This window comes from Vipera ursinii (genome assembly GCF_947247035.1).
Source record: "Vipera ursinii genome assembly, chromosome: 1".
Lineage (NCBI taxonomy): Eukaryota > Metazoa > Chordata > Lepidosauria > Squamata > Viperidae > Vipera > Vipera ursinii.
The window spans coordinates 359,730,204-359,742,147 of record NC_139512.1 but is presented as its reverse complement, the minus strand read 5'-3'; the positions used below and the strand labels follow the sequence as shown (position 1 = coordinate 359,742,147).

Sequence of the window (11,944 nt, the reverse complement as noted above, 5' to 3'; positions counted from 1 at the left end):
TCTCGGACGACGACTTCCCCTCCCCCCACCCCCAAAGGGCCGAAGGAAACGCGGGAAAGCACGGGAGAGCTACGAGGGCGGGTCTCGCGAGCGCCACCCAGAGCGCAGGCGCCGCGGCCTCCGGCCCCGCTTCCAGGCCCGGCCGCGTTTTCCCCAGGCGCGCTCCGATGACGCTACCGCGGGCCGCCCCAACGGCTTCCGGCGGAGAACCGTCACTTCCGGGCAGTGAGGCGCGGCGGCCGCCATCTTGGGCGGCTGCGGGAGGCGGCGGCCGGGTGGGCGCGCGCGATCGGCGGCGACGCTGCCGCTGTTTCCCCTCCCCTCCCCCCCCGCCGGCCATGGCCGGGCAGTTCGACGCGGAGGATCAGGCGAGCTGGTACTGGGGGCGGCTGAGCCGGGCGGAGGCGGTGGAGCTCCTGCAGGGGCAGCGCCACGGCACCTTCCTGGTGCGGGACTCGGGCAGCATCCTGGGCGACTTCGTCCTCTCCGTCTCGGAGAGCTCGCGCGTCTCGCACTACATCGTCAACAGCCAGGGCGGGGGCGGGGCGGGGGCGGCCCCCCCGGCGCCCGGTGAGTCCCCCCCCTCATCCCTTCCCTCCCCCTCCCTCTTTTCCCGGGTTTTGCCCCGCCTCCGCCGCCCGGGCCCGGCCGAGGGAGCGTCTGGGAGGCTTCTCCTTCGCCCGGCTGAAAAACTCGCTTTTGGACTTGGCCATCCCTCAAATCCCACTGAGCAGGACCGGGTGCTTGTGCTGCTTGGGATGAGCCGGCGTGTTGCCGGCCGCTACTTCCGTGTAGTTGAACGGGTGCTCTTTGGCAGTCTGAATGTGGGCCTTCCTTTTGGGCAACTGAAGCCCTAGCGAGCTGCCTGCCCTCTGGGCTGCAGGGTGAGGATTCGGACCCTTCCTGTGAGTCCGAGTCACCTCCGAAAAGCTTCCACTTGATTTTGCTGCTTATAAAGTGGATTTGTGCATACTTGCGTGATAAATATACAGACTCGTAATGATGGTACTGCAGAGTAATAGATATTTATTTAGATTTTCATTTTTAAGAAACAAAATGGGTTATTGGGTGAATGCTAACTGTTCTTAGTGTTGCCTGTTTTGTTTCATTATTTCCCTTTCTGTCGCCCCTCCAACTCCCCCCTTGCAGGGTTGTCTCCTAAGTTTCGGATAGGTGATCAAGAGTTTGACTCTTTACCGGCTTTGTTGGAGTTCTACAAAATACACTACTTGGACACTACAACATTGATAGAACCTGTTTCAAAATCAAAGCATAACAGTGATGCGCAGCTCAGACAGGAAGAAGTTGAATATGTACGTGCTCTTTTTGACTTTAACGGCAATGACGAGGAAGATCTCCCATTTAAGAAAGGAGACATACTGAGGATCTGGGAAAAGCCTGAAGAGCAGTGGTGGAATGCAGAAGATGGTGGTGGCAGGCGAGGCATGATACCTGTTCCTTATGTCGAGAAGTACAAACCTGCCTCTGCTGCAGTTTCCGCTCCGATTGGAAGTAACCAGGATAGTACCCACCCACAAGCATTGGCTGGGCCAGAACCAGGTCCCTATGCCCAGCCTAGCATCAATACTCCACTCCCCAACCTTCAGAACGGGCCAATACTTGCCCGGGTTATCCAGAAGCGGGTCCCTAATGCTTATGACAAGACAGCCTTGGCCTTGGAGGTACGTAGTAGTGCAGTGCAGTGCAGTGAGAACTTTCACTCACATTCTCCCATTTTGAAAGGAATGGGGGAACCCTTCGGTTGTTAATTTGCAAACAGCAAGGCTTCCAATCACTGATGCTGATGTTCCCCCCAAATATAGCATGCAGAAAGACTAGCGTGATCTTCTTGAAACGGACAGTATTTCTGCACTGTGAATGCTGTGTGTGTGAGAAGCCCTGAATTACTTAAGTTCTGTCTAAAGCGTGTTTCAGAGGAAAAGTTGCTACTGTGAAAAAAATCTAGTTTGGCCTTTTATGCCCAAGTTCACGGGTCATACTGCTTAGAGGGTTTATACGCATTAACTATTTTCTTGGATGTCAGCTAAATGTGTCCCAGCTTGATTGCTTCCAAAAAAACAGAATAAGGCAGGAAACGGCACTGGAAAATGGTAGGGGTGCTATTTCTCTTGGGAACTGATTGCAGAAGGTCCCATCTTAATTTGTATCACTACAGGTAGTCCTCAAAGTACGACCACAATTGAGCCCAAAATTTATATTGTTAAAGGACAGATTTGTTGAGTTTTGCCCCATTTTAGGGCTTTTCTTGCCATATTTAATTGAATCACTGCAGTTAAATTAGTATCACGGTTGTTAAGTGAATCAGGTTTCCCCATTGACTTTGCTTGTCAGAAAGTCGCAAAAGGGCATCACATAACTCTGGGACACTGCAACCGTCATAAATGTGAGTCAGTTGTCAAGTGTCCAAATGTAAATCATGTGACCAAAAGTGATTTACGACCATTTTTCACACTTAGACTGTTGTAGTCATAAGTGTGAAAAATGGTCGTCACTTTTTTCATGGCCATTGTAACTTCAAACGGTCACTAAAAGAACTGTTGTAAGTCAAGGACTACCTGTACTTATGTCTCCTCGGCCAGATTGTGTTGCTTGAACTGCTTCCATACTGACACGAAAGACAATGACTGTCTATTAATAGCTCAGAGTGTAAACTGGCTCTGGTGCCTTCTGCTTGCTTTGGGAGGAATCCCACAGTGGGCTGTTAAGGAACACTTAATTGCGACAATCTTGGCTTATACATTTAAAGGGGAATACACCCTTGTTCCCAGAATATTACTTTGTTCTCCATCTGGGATTGTTTTGTAATTGTTTCCAAAGTCATTACCGTTAAGCAGAACTGCCAGAATGATGTGGCATGACAACAGAGCTCTGACTTTCCTCTTGTCAACATGGCAGGCTTGGAGATGTAGTTCCAGAGATGAAGAAAATAATACATCAGTAATGTGCAAAATTCTGGTCATTTTTAACTTTTAATATTTGAGTTCCTTTCTCTGGGCGTTTGGGTAAGGTAGATAATAATTTGTGTTGAAAGTTTATTGAGTAGCAAAGGCAAATTTATTTATTTATTTATTTATTTATTGATGGGATTTATATCCCGCCCTATCTCCCGAAGGACTCAGGGCGGCTAACAACAAAACATATAAGTACAGAAATCAAGATAAAAATAAAATTGAGAACATCTGTGCAATAAATTAAAATTAGAGAATTTAAAAATAAATTAAAAATTCTAAATATAAATTAATTAAAATGCCTGTCAGTCCAGGTCAGCCTGGTGGAACAGGAGTGTTTTGAGGCCGCGGCGAAAGGATTGGAGGTTTTGGGCCATCCGAAGCTCAGGGGGGAGCTGATTCCATAGGGCTGGTGCTCCCACAGAGAAGGCCCTCCCCCTGGGGGTCGCCAGCCGACATTGCCTAGCTGACGGTACCCTGAGGAGGCCTTCTCTGTGTGAGCGAACTGGGCGATGGGAATTCGTTCCCGGCAGCAGATGGTCCTGCAAGTATCCCGGACCTAAGCCATGTAGGGCTTTAAAGGTAAGTACCAGCACCTTAAATCTCACCCGGAGGGCAACTGGTAGCCAATGCAGCTCACGCAGGAGGGGTGTAATATGGGAGTATCGGGGAGCTCCCATCACAACCCGTGCAGCTGCATTCTGCACCAGCTGAAGCCTCCGGGTGGTCTTCAAGGGCAGCCCCATGTAGAGAGCATTACAGTAATCAATACGGGAGGTAACGAGTGTGTGGGTGACTGTACGTAGGGCTCAGTTCTTTGCTTTCTGGAATAAAAGGAACTTTACTCCACAGCCCTGCCACCTTTTGGAACAAAACCTGAGATTCAAATAGCACGGTGTATTTCCCTCTTTGTGGAAAAGGAATAGGAGAAAAGCTGTAGTTCTTGCTATCAAAGGACCAGGCTAGCAGCAGCTACTGCCACCGGTTCCTTGTTTAGCCATGTTACTTTCTACTGACCATGTTGCTGTTAGCCAGGGGGCTTTCCCAGAACATGCCTGTTTGGATATCTGTCAAAGGAATTGAAGAGTCATTCACAGTGTTGACGGTGGTGTGTTTCTTGGTTTGCAGGTTGGTGAATTAGTCAAGGTCACCAAGATTAACATGAGTGGGCAGTGGGAAGGAGAATGCAATGGCAGGCGTGGCCATTTCCCATTCACACATGTCCGGATGCTGGATCAACAGAATCCTGAAGAGGACTTCAGCTGAAAAGGGCCCCACTTCTGCCTACAGATGGGAGCAAGCACCTGGAGTTTCATTGCTGCAGCAGTGGAGACTGTTTCTTGAGAAATCAAAAGTAGGGTTGTATCGATGATGAACTGTCCCTGGGACACAACACTCATGAGGTGCTTGTGATTTCAGGGCATGGCTTCTGTGCCAAGAGGTAGGTCAAAGACATTACATTCCCCCCCCCCCCCATTCCTTCAAGAGTAGGACAAGAATGCTACCCAGGGCTGTGGAGCTCAGGCTTTGCCAGTTGCATGGCTTTCTCTGTAGGTAGATAATAACCTGATTGTCTTGATAGGACATTCATGGCTTGCTAGCCTAAATATTTCTCTGGGTCTGATATATATTGCAATTTCTGTCTCATAACTACTTGTTACAAAAAGTACACTATGCACCGCTCTGGTCTATTTTCTAAGTGTATTTTGATACTGGGATAGCTGGAGCTTAATGATTATATTTTGGATGCGTTAGGGCGAAGTCTGCTCATTATTGTGAGTTCCAGAAATTTGTCTTTAGTACAGACATAGCAAGTAGCTGATTTAATTTCAGAGATAGATGTTAATGGATATTAAATATTGGTGGAATGTTAACCTTCCCTTAAAGTGCAGAGAACTATGTTCATTGTATTTTTTTAATTGCCGACTTGTCTGAGCACTACACTCCAAAGCATTAGTCAACTGTAGGAAGAGATGAGTGCCTGAAAATTTCATTTTAGTACTTTCTACTTACTCCATATATCAAGGCAAATATTGCTATGATAAATGAAAATGCCAAATACTTTCTTCTATAAATGGTTGCTTTCAAACTGTGGTTCAATCTGCAAAGCAGTCAGATGGTGGTTTCATGAACTTATAATAAACTAATGAAAATACTAAAATGCTTTTGGATTGATTCTAAAACATGAATAGTTTATACACACAATATCTTTCCTCTACTCATGACTTGAAGAAACCTGTTTTTCTACTAACATTTCCCAGATTGCTTGTTGCCAAGTTTTTTTAACTTAATATTGCTAGAAAAATAACCTTTAAGCAACAACATTTCCTTTGCTTATCAAAAATATGCCTGCCCCGATGCTCTTCCCAAGAATGAACTGCAGGTATGTAATACACCATCTCCTATCCCATTAATGAATGAAGAAAATACCCTTTACTGCTTATGTAATAGTGCCATCCTGTTCTTGCTTTAAGAATATTGAAATGGCTAGATCAGGGAAGTGCCATGTCCCCCCCCCCCCAAATAATCAATTAGAATATGAACAAAGCAGTGGACAGGTCAATCCCTATATTTACATATAGTTGCATTACCCATAAAGAGCTGGGTCTAAGTATAGCAGGGGAGTTGGCAGTGGATTATGGAATGTACTACCCAATCATCCTTAGTTGTTAACTCAGCTTTTCAAACATAATGGGGAGTGTGTAGATCCCAATTTCTATGGATGCACAGGTGGGAATGGTCCATTCCCTAGTAAAATGGCTATCCCCATTGGTGACACTATGCAAAGCACTGCCACCCAGTGTATCACATAGGCTGAGAGATTAGATTTGTTCAGAGAACTGAGTGCTTAACACAAAGTCTCAACTACATTTCTCAAGGTCTTAGGGAAGGCAGCAGTGCCACCAGTTGTCTTTTCTGACTAGCTGTGGGAATTTGTTTTGTGGGAAGCTCAGTAGAGATTGTAAGATTTGTTTCCCTGAAAATGATTTTTTCTAATGTATTCTTGGAAACCAGAGAATCTCTCCAATTGAGGTTGGTTGATTTTCTGTACTTTTGCAGGAAGTACCTCTTAAAGAGATATACAGAAGTTTTATTTAACAGGATACGCTGCATTAAAGTAGAGTAGTTTATTATAATACATTTCTGCTTAGGCTCTGCCAACTTGGCAGCAATAGAAACACGAGGGCAATGTTTTTATTGTAAGTAATGTTGGAAATTCCTGTGACCAATTCCGCAATGTTGATCCTTCCGAATTCCTGGAATGATACTCAAACCCTGTTTGTTGAATTTTGACCAGTTATTTTGATTTATAAACCATATTGCCTGTGTACTATAAAACTAATAAATTTTGTTTTATTCACTAAACCATGACAGTATAGTATGTAAAACTTACTGTATGTTCATGTATTATGCTTTGCTTTTGGTTTAATGTGTGAATTGTCCCATTAAGAGTTTATTCAGCAAATCAACTACAGAAGAGCAAATGTATTACTCCAATATTCATATTTCAACCACTTTATTTCAGTTTTCAAATCATGGTTGCAATATCATCACCCTTCCTCTTCATCTGGCATCCTCAGAGGCATTTCATGACTTGCTTCTCACTCTAATGAAGCAGCTGCTTTGCTTGAAGACCTAGGCCAGGGGTAGGCAACCTTGGCTGGACTTCAACTCCAAGAATTCCTGAGCCAGCATGCTCCATGAGTCGTAAAAGAGCCGAGGTTGCCTACCCCTGGCCTAGGCAGTCAATTTTGGGTAGTTGGCTTTTCCCTGAATGAGAGTGACCTGGCATGTCTGTAAAAACACCGCTGGTCCCCTATTTTTATTTTGTGGCGCAGTTTTGCATAGTATTACACTACTCAGTTTAAACGGGTTATTTCTTTCTAGTTAGCATTTTAGTCGAGCCCAATATTTCAGAGTGCAGCCAGGTGTCCTCAAAGCTTGTTAATCTATTATAACTGCAAGTATTTTAATCATTTTTAATAACATGCTGTCGGATTGAAAAATGTTGTACAAAAACTAAAGCAAAAGCATATATAAAATGTGCCCTGTATTATATAACACTACACACTTTCTTGACAGTTATTTTTTGTAGTCTGTAATCAACATGTGTATAATATGTGGCGTAAATAAAAATTGCAAAAGTGGAATTTGTGATTCGTTGCCTTAACAATGTAAGTGCATGGATAGGCAGTGGGTGGGCTGATTTTAAAGGCACACCATATTGTTCAAAGAAACACTTTTTAAATTCTTTTATTGTTTTCAGAATAGTGACAAAAAGAAGTGAAAAAAGAACAAAACACGAAGAAAAATAAACTATCAAAGAAAAAATGCATTTTTAAAAAAGTGAAGTAAAATACAGCAAAGAAAAAATATTTTAATAGTAAAGTAACAATTCTATATAGTTATCTAATGCAATTATAAATACAAATTTGAGTGATATTAAATAACAAGATCAGTTGCTGCAGAACCACAAAGGTTTATTCAATTGCTCTGAGAAGCACTGCCAGTTTAAATCGGTAGTAAAAGCCTGGAGAATGGATCAAGCTAAATAGAGCTGTGAAATCCTTTGTTATGGCTGACGCTAATGAACATGCCAAATGATTAGTAACAAAGTCAGACAAAAGTATCCGTGCTGATCCTTGCTCTTCTTAAATAGAAGACATAGTTGGAAGGGACCTTGGAGATCTTCTAGTCCAACCCCTGCTCGGGTAGAAACCCTCACCCATTTCAGACAAATAGCTGCCCAGTCTCTTAAAAGTCTCCAGTGATGGAGCACCCATAATTTCTGGAGGCCAGTCTTTCCACTGATTTAGTGTTCTGTTAGAAAATTTCTCCTTAGTTCTAGGTCAGAGGTCTCCAGCCTTTCCAGGCTTGTGGAAATGGGGCCGCAGGCGCTAATGCCAGTGGGGAAGAATGCGTGCCCACATGTACACCAGCCAAAACTGGCCAAGGACCCCCAAGCCACAGCTTCAACCTGCCAACTCGGCAAGAGCCACAAGTCCGGCAGGCCCCTAATTGACAAAACTGCTCCATTCAGATATGCCCCTGGACAAACCAGTAATTGGACATCCTAGAGATCCCCTCTCTCCCCCCCCCATCCTCTGAGACTGTAGGCCACAAAGAATCCCAGATAATCTGCTGAGATGTTCATTACTCTAGACCCTGCCCATGAGGAGTCCCGACCCAAACAAATCTGAAGATTTGTGCCAACTAACTGCAACAACCAGCACCTGCAATTGCCTCCTTTGACTGCTCTACCAAAGCACAATTCATTCATTCATCCAACGTATTTATATGGCCAACCATTTCTAGAAAAAATGACTTTATGGAAATGAAGCCAAACAGCTGTAAAGATCTACTTGTCTGCCACCTTGTTGTTTGGCAAAATCGTCTCCTTAATCACTAAAATGGTACAAAGTAAAAATACTGCTTCATTTCTTTTATCTAGGCATTTCTAGGCAATGCTGTTGAGTATGTGCCTTTTCACCTGTGTAAGGACCCATCTCAGCTAACCACCGAAGTCCAATTCAGCCGTCACAGGATTGTTGATGCGTTTGATAGGGAAAGGTTCTACAACTTTAGGGCCTAATTTCTTAGAGGGTTGTAAAGACTGCAAATACTTCATGGAGAGGTAAACTCGATCTCCAAATATATATGGTTTTTGTTCCACCCTCCATTTATCAACCTGAGTCTTATAGGCTTCTCTGGCTTCATTTAATCCATTCTTGTAAGGAGGGGATTTCAGGCTCCTTGGTAGGAAGTTCAGGCATGGCCACAAATGTTTGACCATTAGCTACTTGAAATGGAGTGAAACCTGTTCGATGTCCCTCTTTACCACATTTGAAGCAGGCGGTGCTGCAGGCTGGGGAAGGAGAACCTCGTGCAGTCTCCCCTTGCTTCTCGGACTGCAGTTTGAAGCTTGGTCTCACCGGGCAATGTAGGTGCTTGCGTTGATTGATCTCTACTTCCTCAGCTAGCAAGCACCAGTCGTACAGCCATCCACAAGCTACGCAGGCATTATATAGCTCTTCATTGAGTCCATCTTGGAAACAGCTTACCAGGATGTTCTCTGGCCAGCTCTCTGAATTCTTCAGTGGTCTGGTCTCCTTCCCTGCTTCCCTGTTTTTATGCGCTCCTGGGCTTTCTTTTCGGCCAGCCGATCTTCAAAATGTCTGCGAAGGGCAGCCATAAATTGGTTGAAATTCCGCAATTTGGGTGCATTGCAATTGTACAAAGTCACCATCCAGTCAGCTGCTCCATCTTCCAAAGCTAGGGTAACCACCTGGACCTTCTCGACATCAGTAGGCAGTGTTCTCCCATAGATTTGCACGTAGGTGAACACTTGTGCCAGGAAATACCCCAATAGCTTCATATTTTACTCCGATCGGGATCGGCTTCACTTTGGGCTGGTCTGCCTCTGGTTCCTTGAAACGGATGGCCTCACCGCAGTGCTGCCTCCTGGGCTCAGCTCTGTCATTTCTTGGACCTCCGATTCCTCAGTGAGTCCGCCTCCGCCCTCAGTGAGTCAGACTTGAAAGCCCTCCCAATGGGATACCGAGACCTGGCTGAAGCTTTCAGTGAACAGAGGGTGGATGAACTCCCCCCTCTATGGATTTTACTGTGGAACTGCCTGAAAGTGCTGGAAACACTGTAATTTGGGTAGTAATGGATTTGTACTCTAGACAAGTACATTTCATTCCATGCCCAAAGATCCCAACTTCGAAGACTCTTGCCAAACTCTTTGTGCAGAACATATATCGGTGTCATGGGGCCCCACAACGTATAATTTCAGACAGAGGGGTCCAATTCACGTTCAAGTTCTGGAAAGCTTTTCTGGAACTGATGGGTTCTAGACAAGGGTTATCATCTTTGCACCATACTCAAACGAACGGGGGGACAGAGAGATTTAACTCAATTCTAAAACAATATCTGAGATGTTTCATTAATTATCAACAGGACAATTGGTCTGATTTGTTGCCATTTGCTGAGGTTGCTTATAATAATGCAGTACATTCCAGTACAGGTTTCACTCCATTTCAGGTAGCTAATGGTCAAACATTTGTGGCTATGCCTGAACTTCCCACTAAGGAACCTGAAATCTCGTCTTTACAGAAATGGATTAAACAGTTACAGAACATCTGACCAGTAGTCAGGAAAGCTCTAGATGAAGCCAGAGAGGGTTATAAAACACAAGCAGATAAATGGAGGGTGGAACAGAAACCATATAAAGTTGGGGACCAGGTGTACCTCTCCATGAAGTACTTAAAATCCTTACAACCATCTAAAAAATTGGGCCCTAAATTTGTTGAATTGGACTTGGCAAAGAACCTATGGAAAATCCACCATTTTCCACTGCAGTTTACTCAAACCAGAAATCAGATCTAACCTTAGGCCTCCTGCACCTCAGGCACCCATGCCTATCATGGTTGAGGGTGAACAACACTCTGAGATTAAGTAATTTTGGACTCTCAAATACATCATGGGGTGACACAAAATTTAGCAGTGTTGAAGAAACTCCCTTCTGCCCAGAATGAGTGGGTGTACAAGAAACATGTTAGAGCCCTTAAACTTCTATGTTTCTATTCTCAATATCCTGATAAGCCTACTTAATGTGCATATATTGTTGTTCCCCTTTCTCTTTTATCTTTTAGGGGGATTTCCCATTTTTGAGGGGGGGGATGTCATGTCCCCAAATCCTTATTGTCTCCCTTCCATATATATTCTTGTACTTTGCTTTGGGGCCTGCCATTTAGCTGGGGGGAGGGTGGATTTGCTTTCACTTGGGATAACTTGCGCTTTCTGCTTTCCTTCTTCTACCTCTATCCAGTTGAGAAAGGAATGTGTCTCCGTTATCAGGGAGATGGTTACAGAGAAACGAAAGCTGGAGAAGACCTTGAGATGTGCACCAACTGTGCCAGTTGCCCACTCATTGTGCCACCTGTGGAATGGCTGGATTAGAAATGGACACTATGACTTTGGTAGGAGGAGGAATATTGCTGGTTTAATTATACTGTTCAAGTGGGATTTTCCCCAGATCTCGCCTTGACTTCCCTACTGTCACTAACCCCTAATAAAAGTTTCCTTTTGAGACAATGCCTGTTTCAAGAATTTTGTTTTCTTGGGTGGTTAGCTGAGGTGGGTCCTTACATAATTTAATTTAATTTAATAATTTGATTTCTATACCGCCCTTCTCCCGAAGGACTCAGGGCGGTGAACAGGGCAATACACAGTAAAAATATTATACAAAAATTAAAAAACCATTAAACATTATGCCCTTAAAATTAATACATATTACAATTAAAACTATTTATAAAAACCCAACCCCATCCCGTCAGACCAGGCCAGCTTGTTCGAAAAAGAAAGTTTTGAGATCGCGCCGGAAGGAGCGAAGGTCAGGGGCTGTCCGGAGCTCAACCGGTAAGCTGTTCCAAAGGTCTGGCGCGCCCACAGAGAACGCTCTCCCCCTGGGGGTCACCAATCGGCATTCTTTGATCGGCGGCACCCTGAGGAGGCCCTCTCTGTGGGAGCGCACTGGACGGAGGGAAGTTGACGCCGGCCGCAGGTGTTGCCGTAGGTAATCCGGACCCATGCCATGAAGGGCTTTATAAGTCATCACTAACACCTTGAACCTCACCCGGAGAGCAACCGGTAGCCAATGCAGCTCGCGGAGCAAAGGTGTAACATGGGAGTATCGGGAAACTCCCAAGACAACTCGCGCGGCTGCATTCTGCACCAGCTGGAGTCTCCGGGTGGACCTCAAGGGCAGCCCCATGTAGAGAGCATTACAGTAGTCTAGACGAGAGGTCACGAGCGCATGAGTGACTGTGCGCAAGGCATCCCGGTCTAGATAGGGCCGCAACTGGCGCACCAGGCGAACCTGGGCAAAGGCCCCCCTAGTCACAGCTCCAATATGCTCTTCCAAAGAGAGCTGTGAGTCTAGAAGGACCCCCAAGTTGCGGGCCCTATCTACG

General features: G+C 45.1%; 1 protein-coding gene across 2 annotated transcripts; it reads left to right on the top strand.

The window, feature by feature from the left end:
* Positions 1-241: 241 nt before the first annotated feature.
* On the top strand, positions 242-11,060 carry CRK (CRK proto-oncogene, adaptor protein). Of its 2 annotated transcripts, XR_014490993.1 has the most exons (4): positions 242-570; positions 1,150-1,682; positions 4,098-4,410; positions 10,801-11,060. XR_014490993.1 is itself a non-coding variant. In XM_083350802.1 (3 exons), the coding sequence occupies exons 1-3, from the start codon at positions 339-341 to the stop codon at positions 4,233-4,235; spliced, it is 903 nt and encodes a 300-aa protein (XP_083206928.1). In that variant the 5' UTR covers positions 242-338; the 3' UTR covers positions 4,236-7,120. The 2 variants fall into 2 exon arrangements, 1 of the variants encoding a protein (XP_083206928.1); XM_083350802.1 differs by lacking the exon at positions 10,801-11,060 and having other exon boundaries at positions 4,098-7,120.
* Positions 11,061-11,944: the final 884 nt, after the last annotated feature.

Coding starts and splice junctions, on each gene's coding strand:
- CRK (XM_083350802.1), top strand. CDS start 339: ATGGCCGGGCAGTTCGACGCGGAGGATCAGGCGAGCTGGTACTGGGGG. Junction 571..1,149: donor GGCGGCCCCCCCGGCGCCCG/GTGAGTCCCCCC, acceptor CCCCCCTTGCAG/GGTTGTCTCCTAAGTTTCGG. Junction 1,683..4,097: donor AGACAGCCTTGGCCTTGGAG/GTACGTAGTAGT, acceptor CTTGGTTTGCAG/GTTGGTGAATTAGTCAAGGT.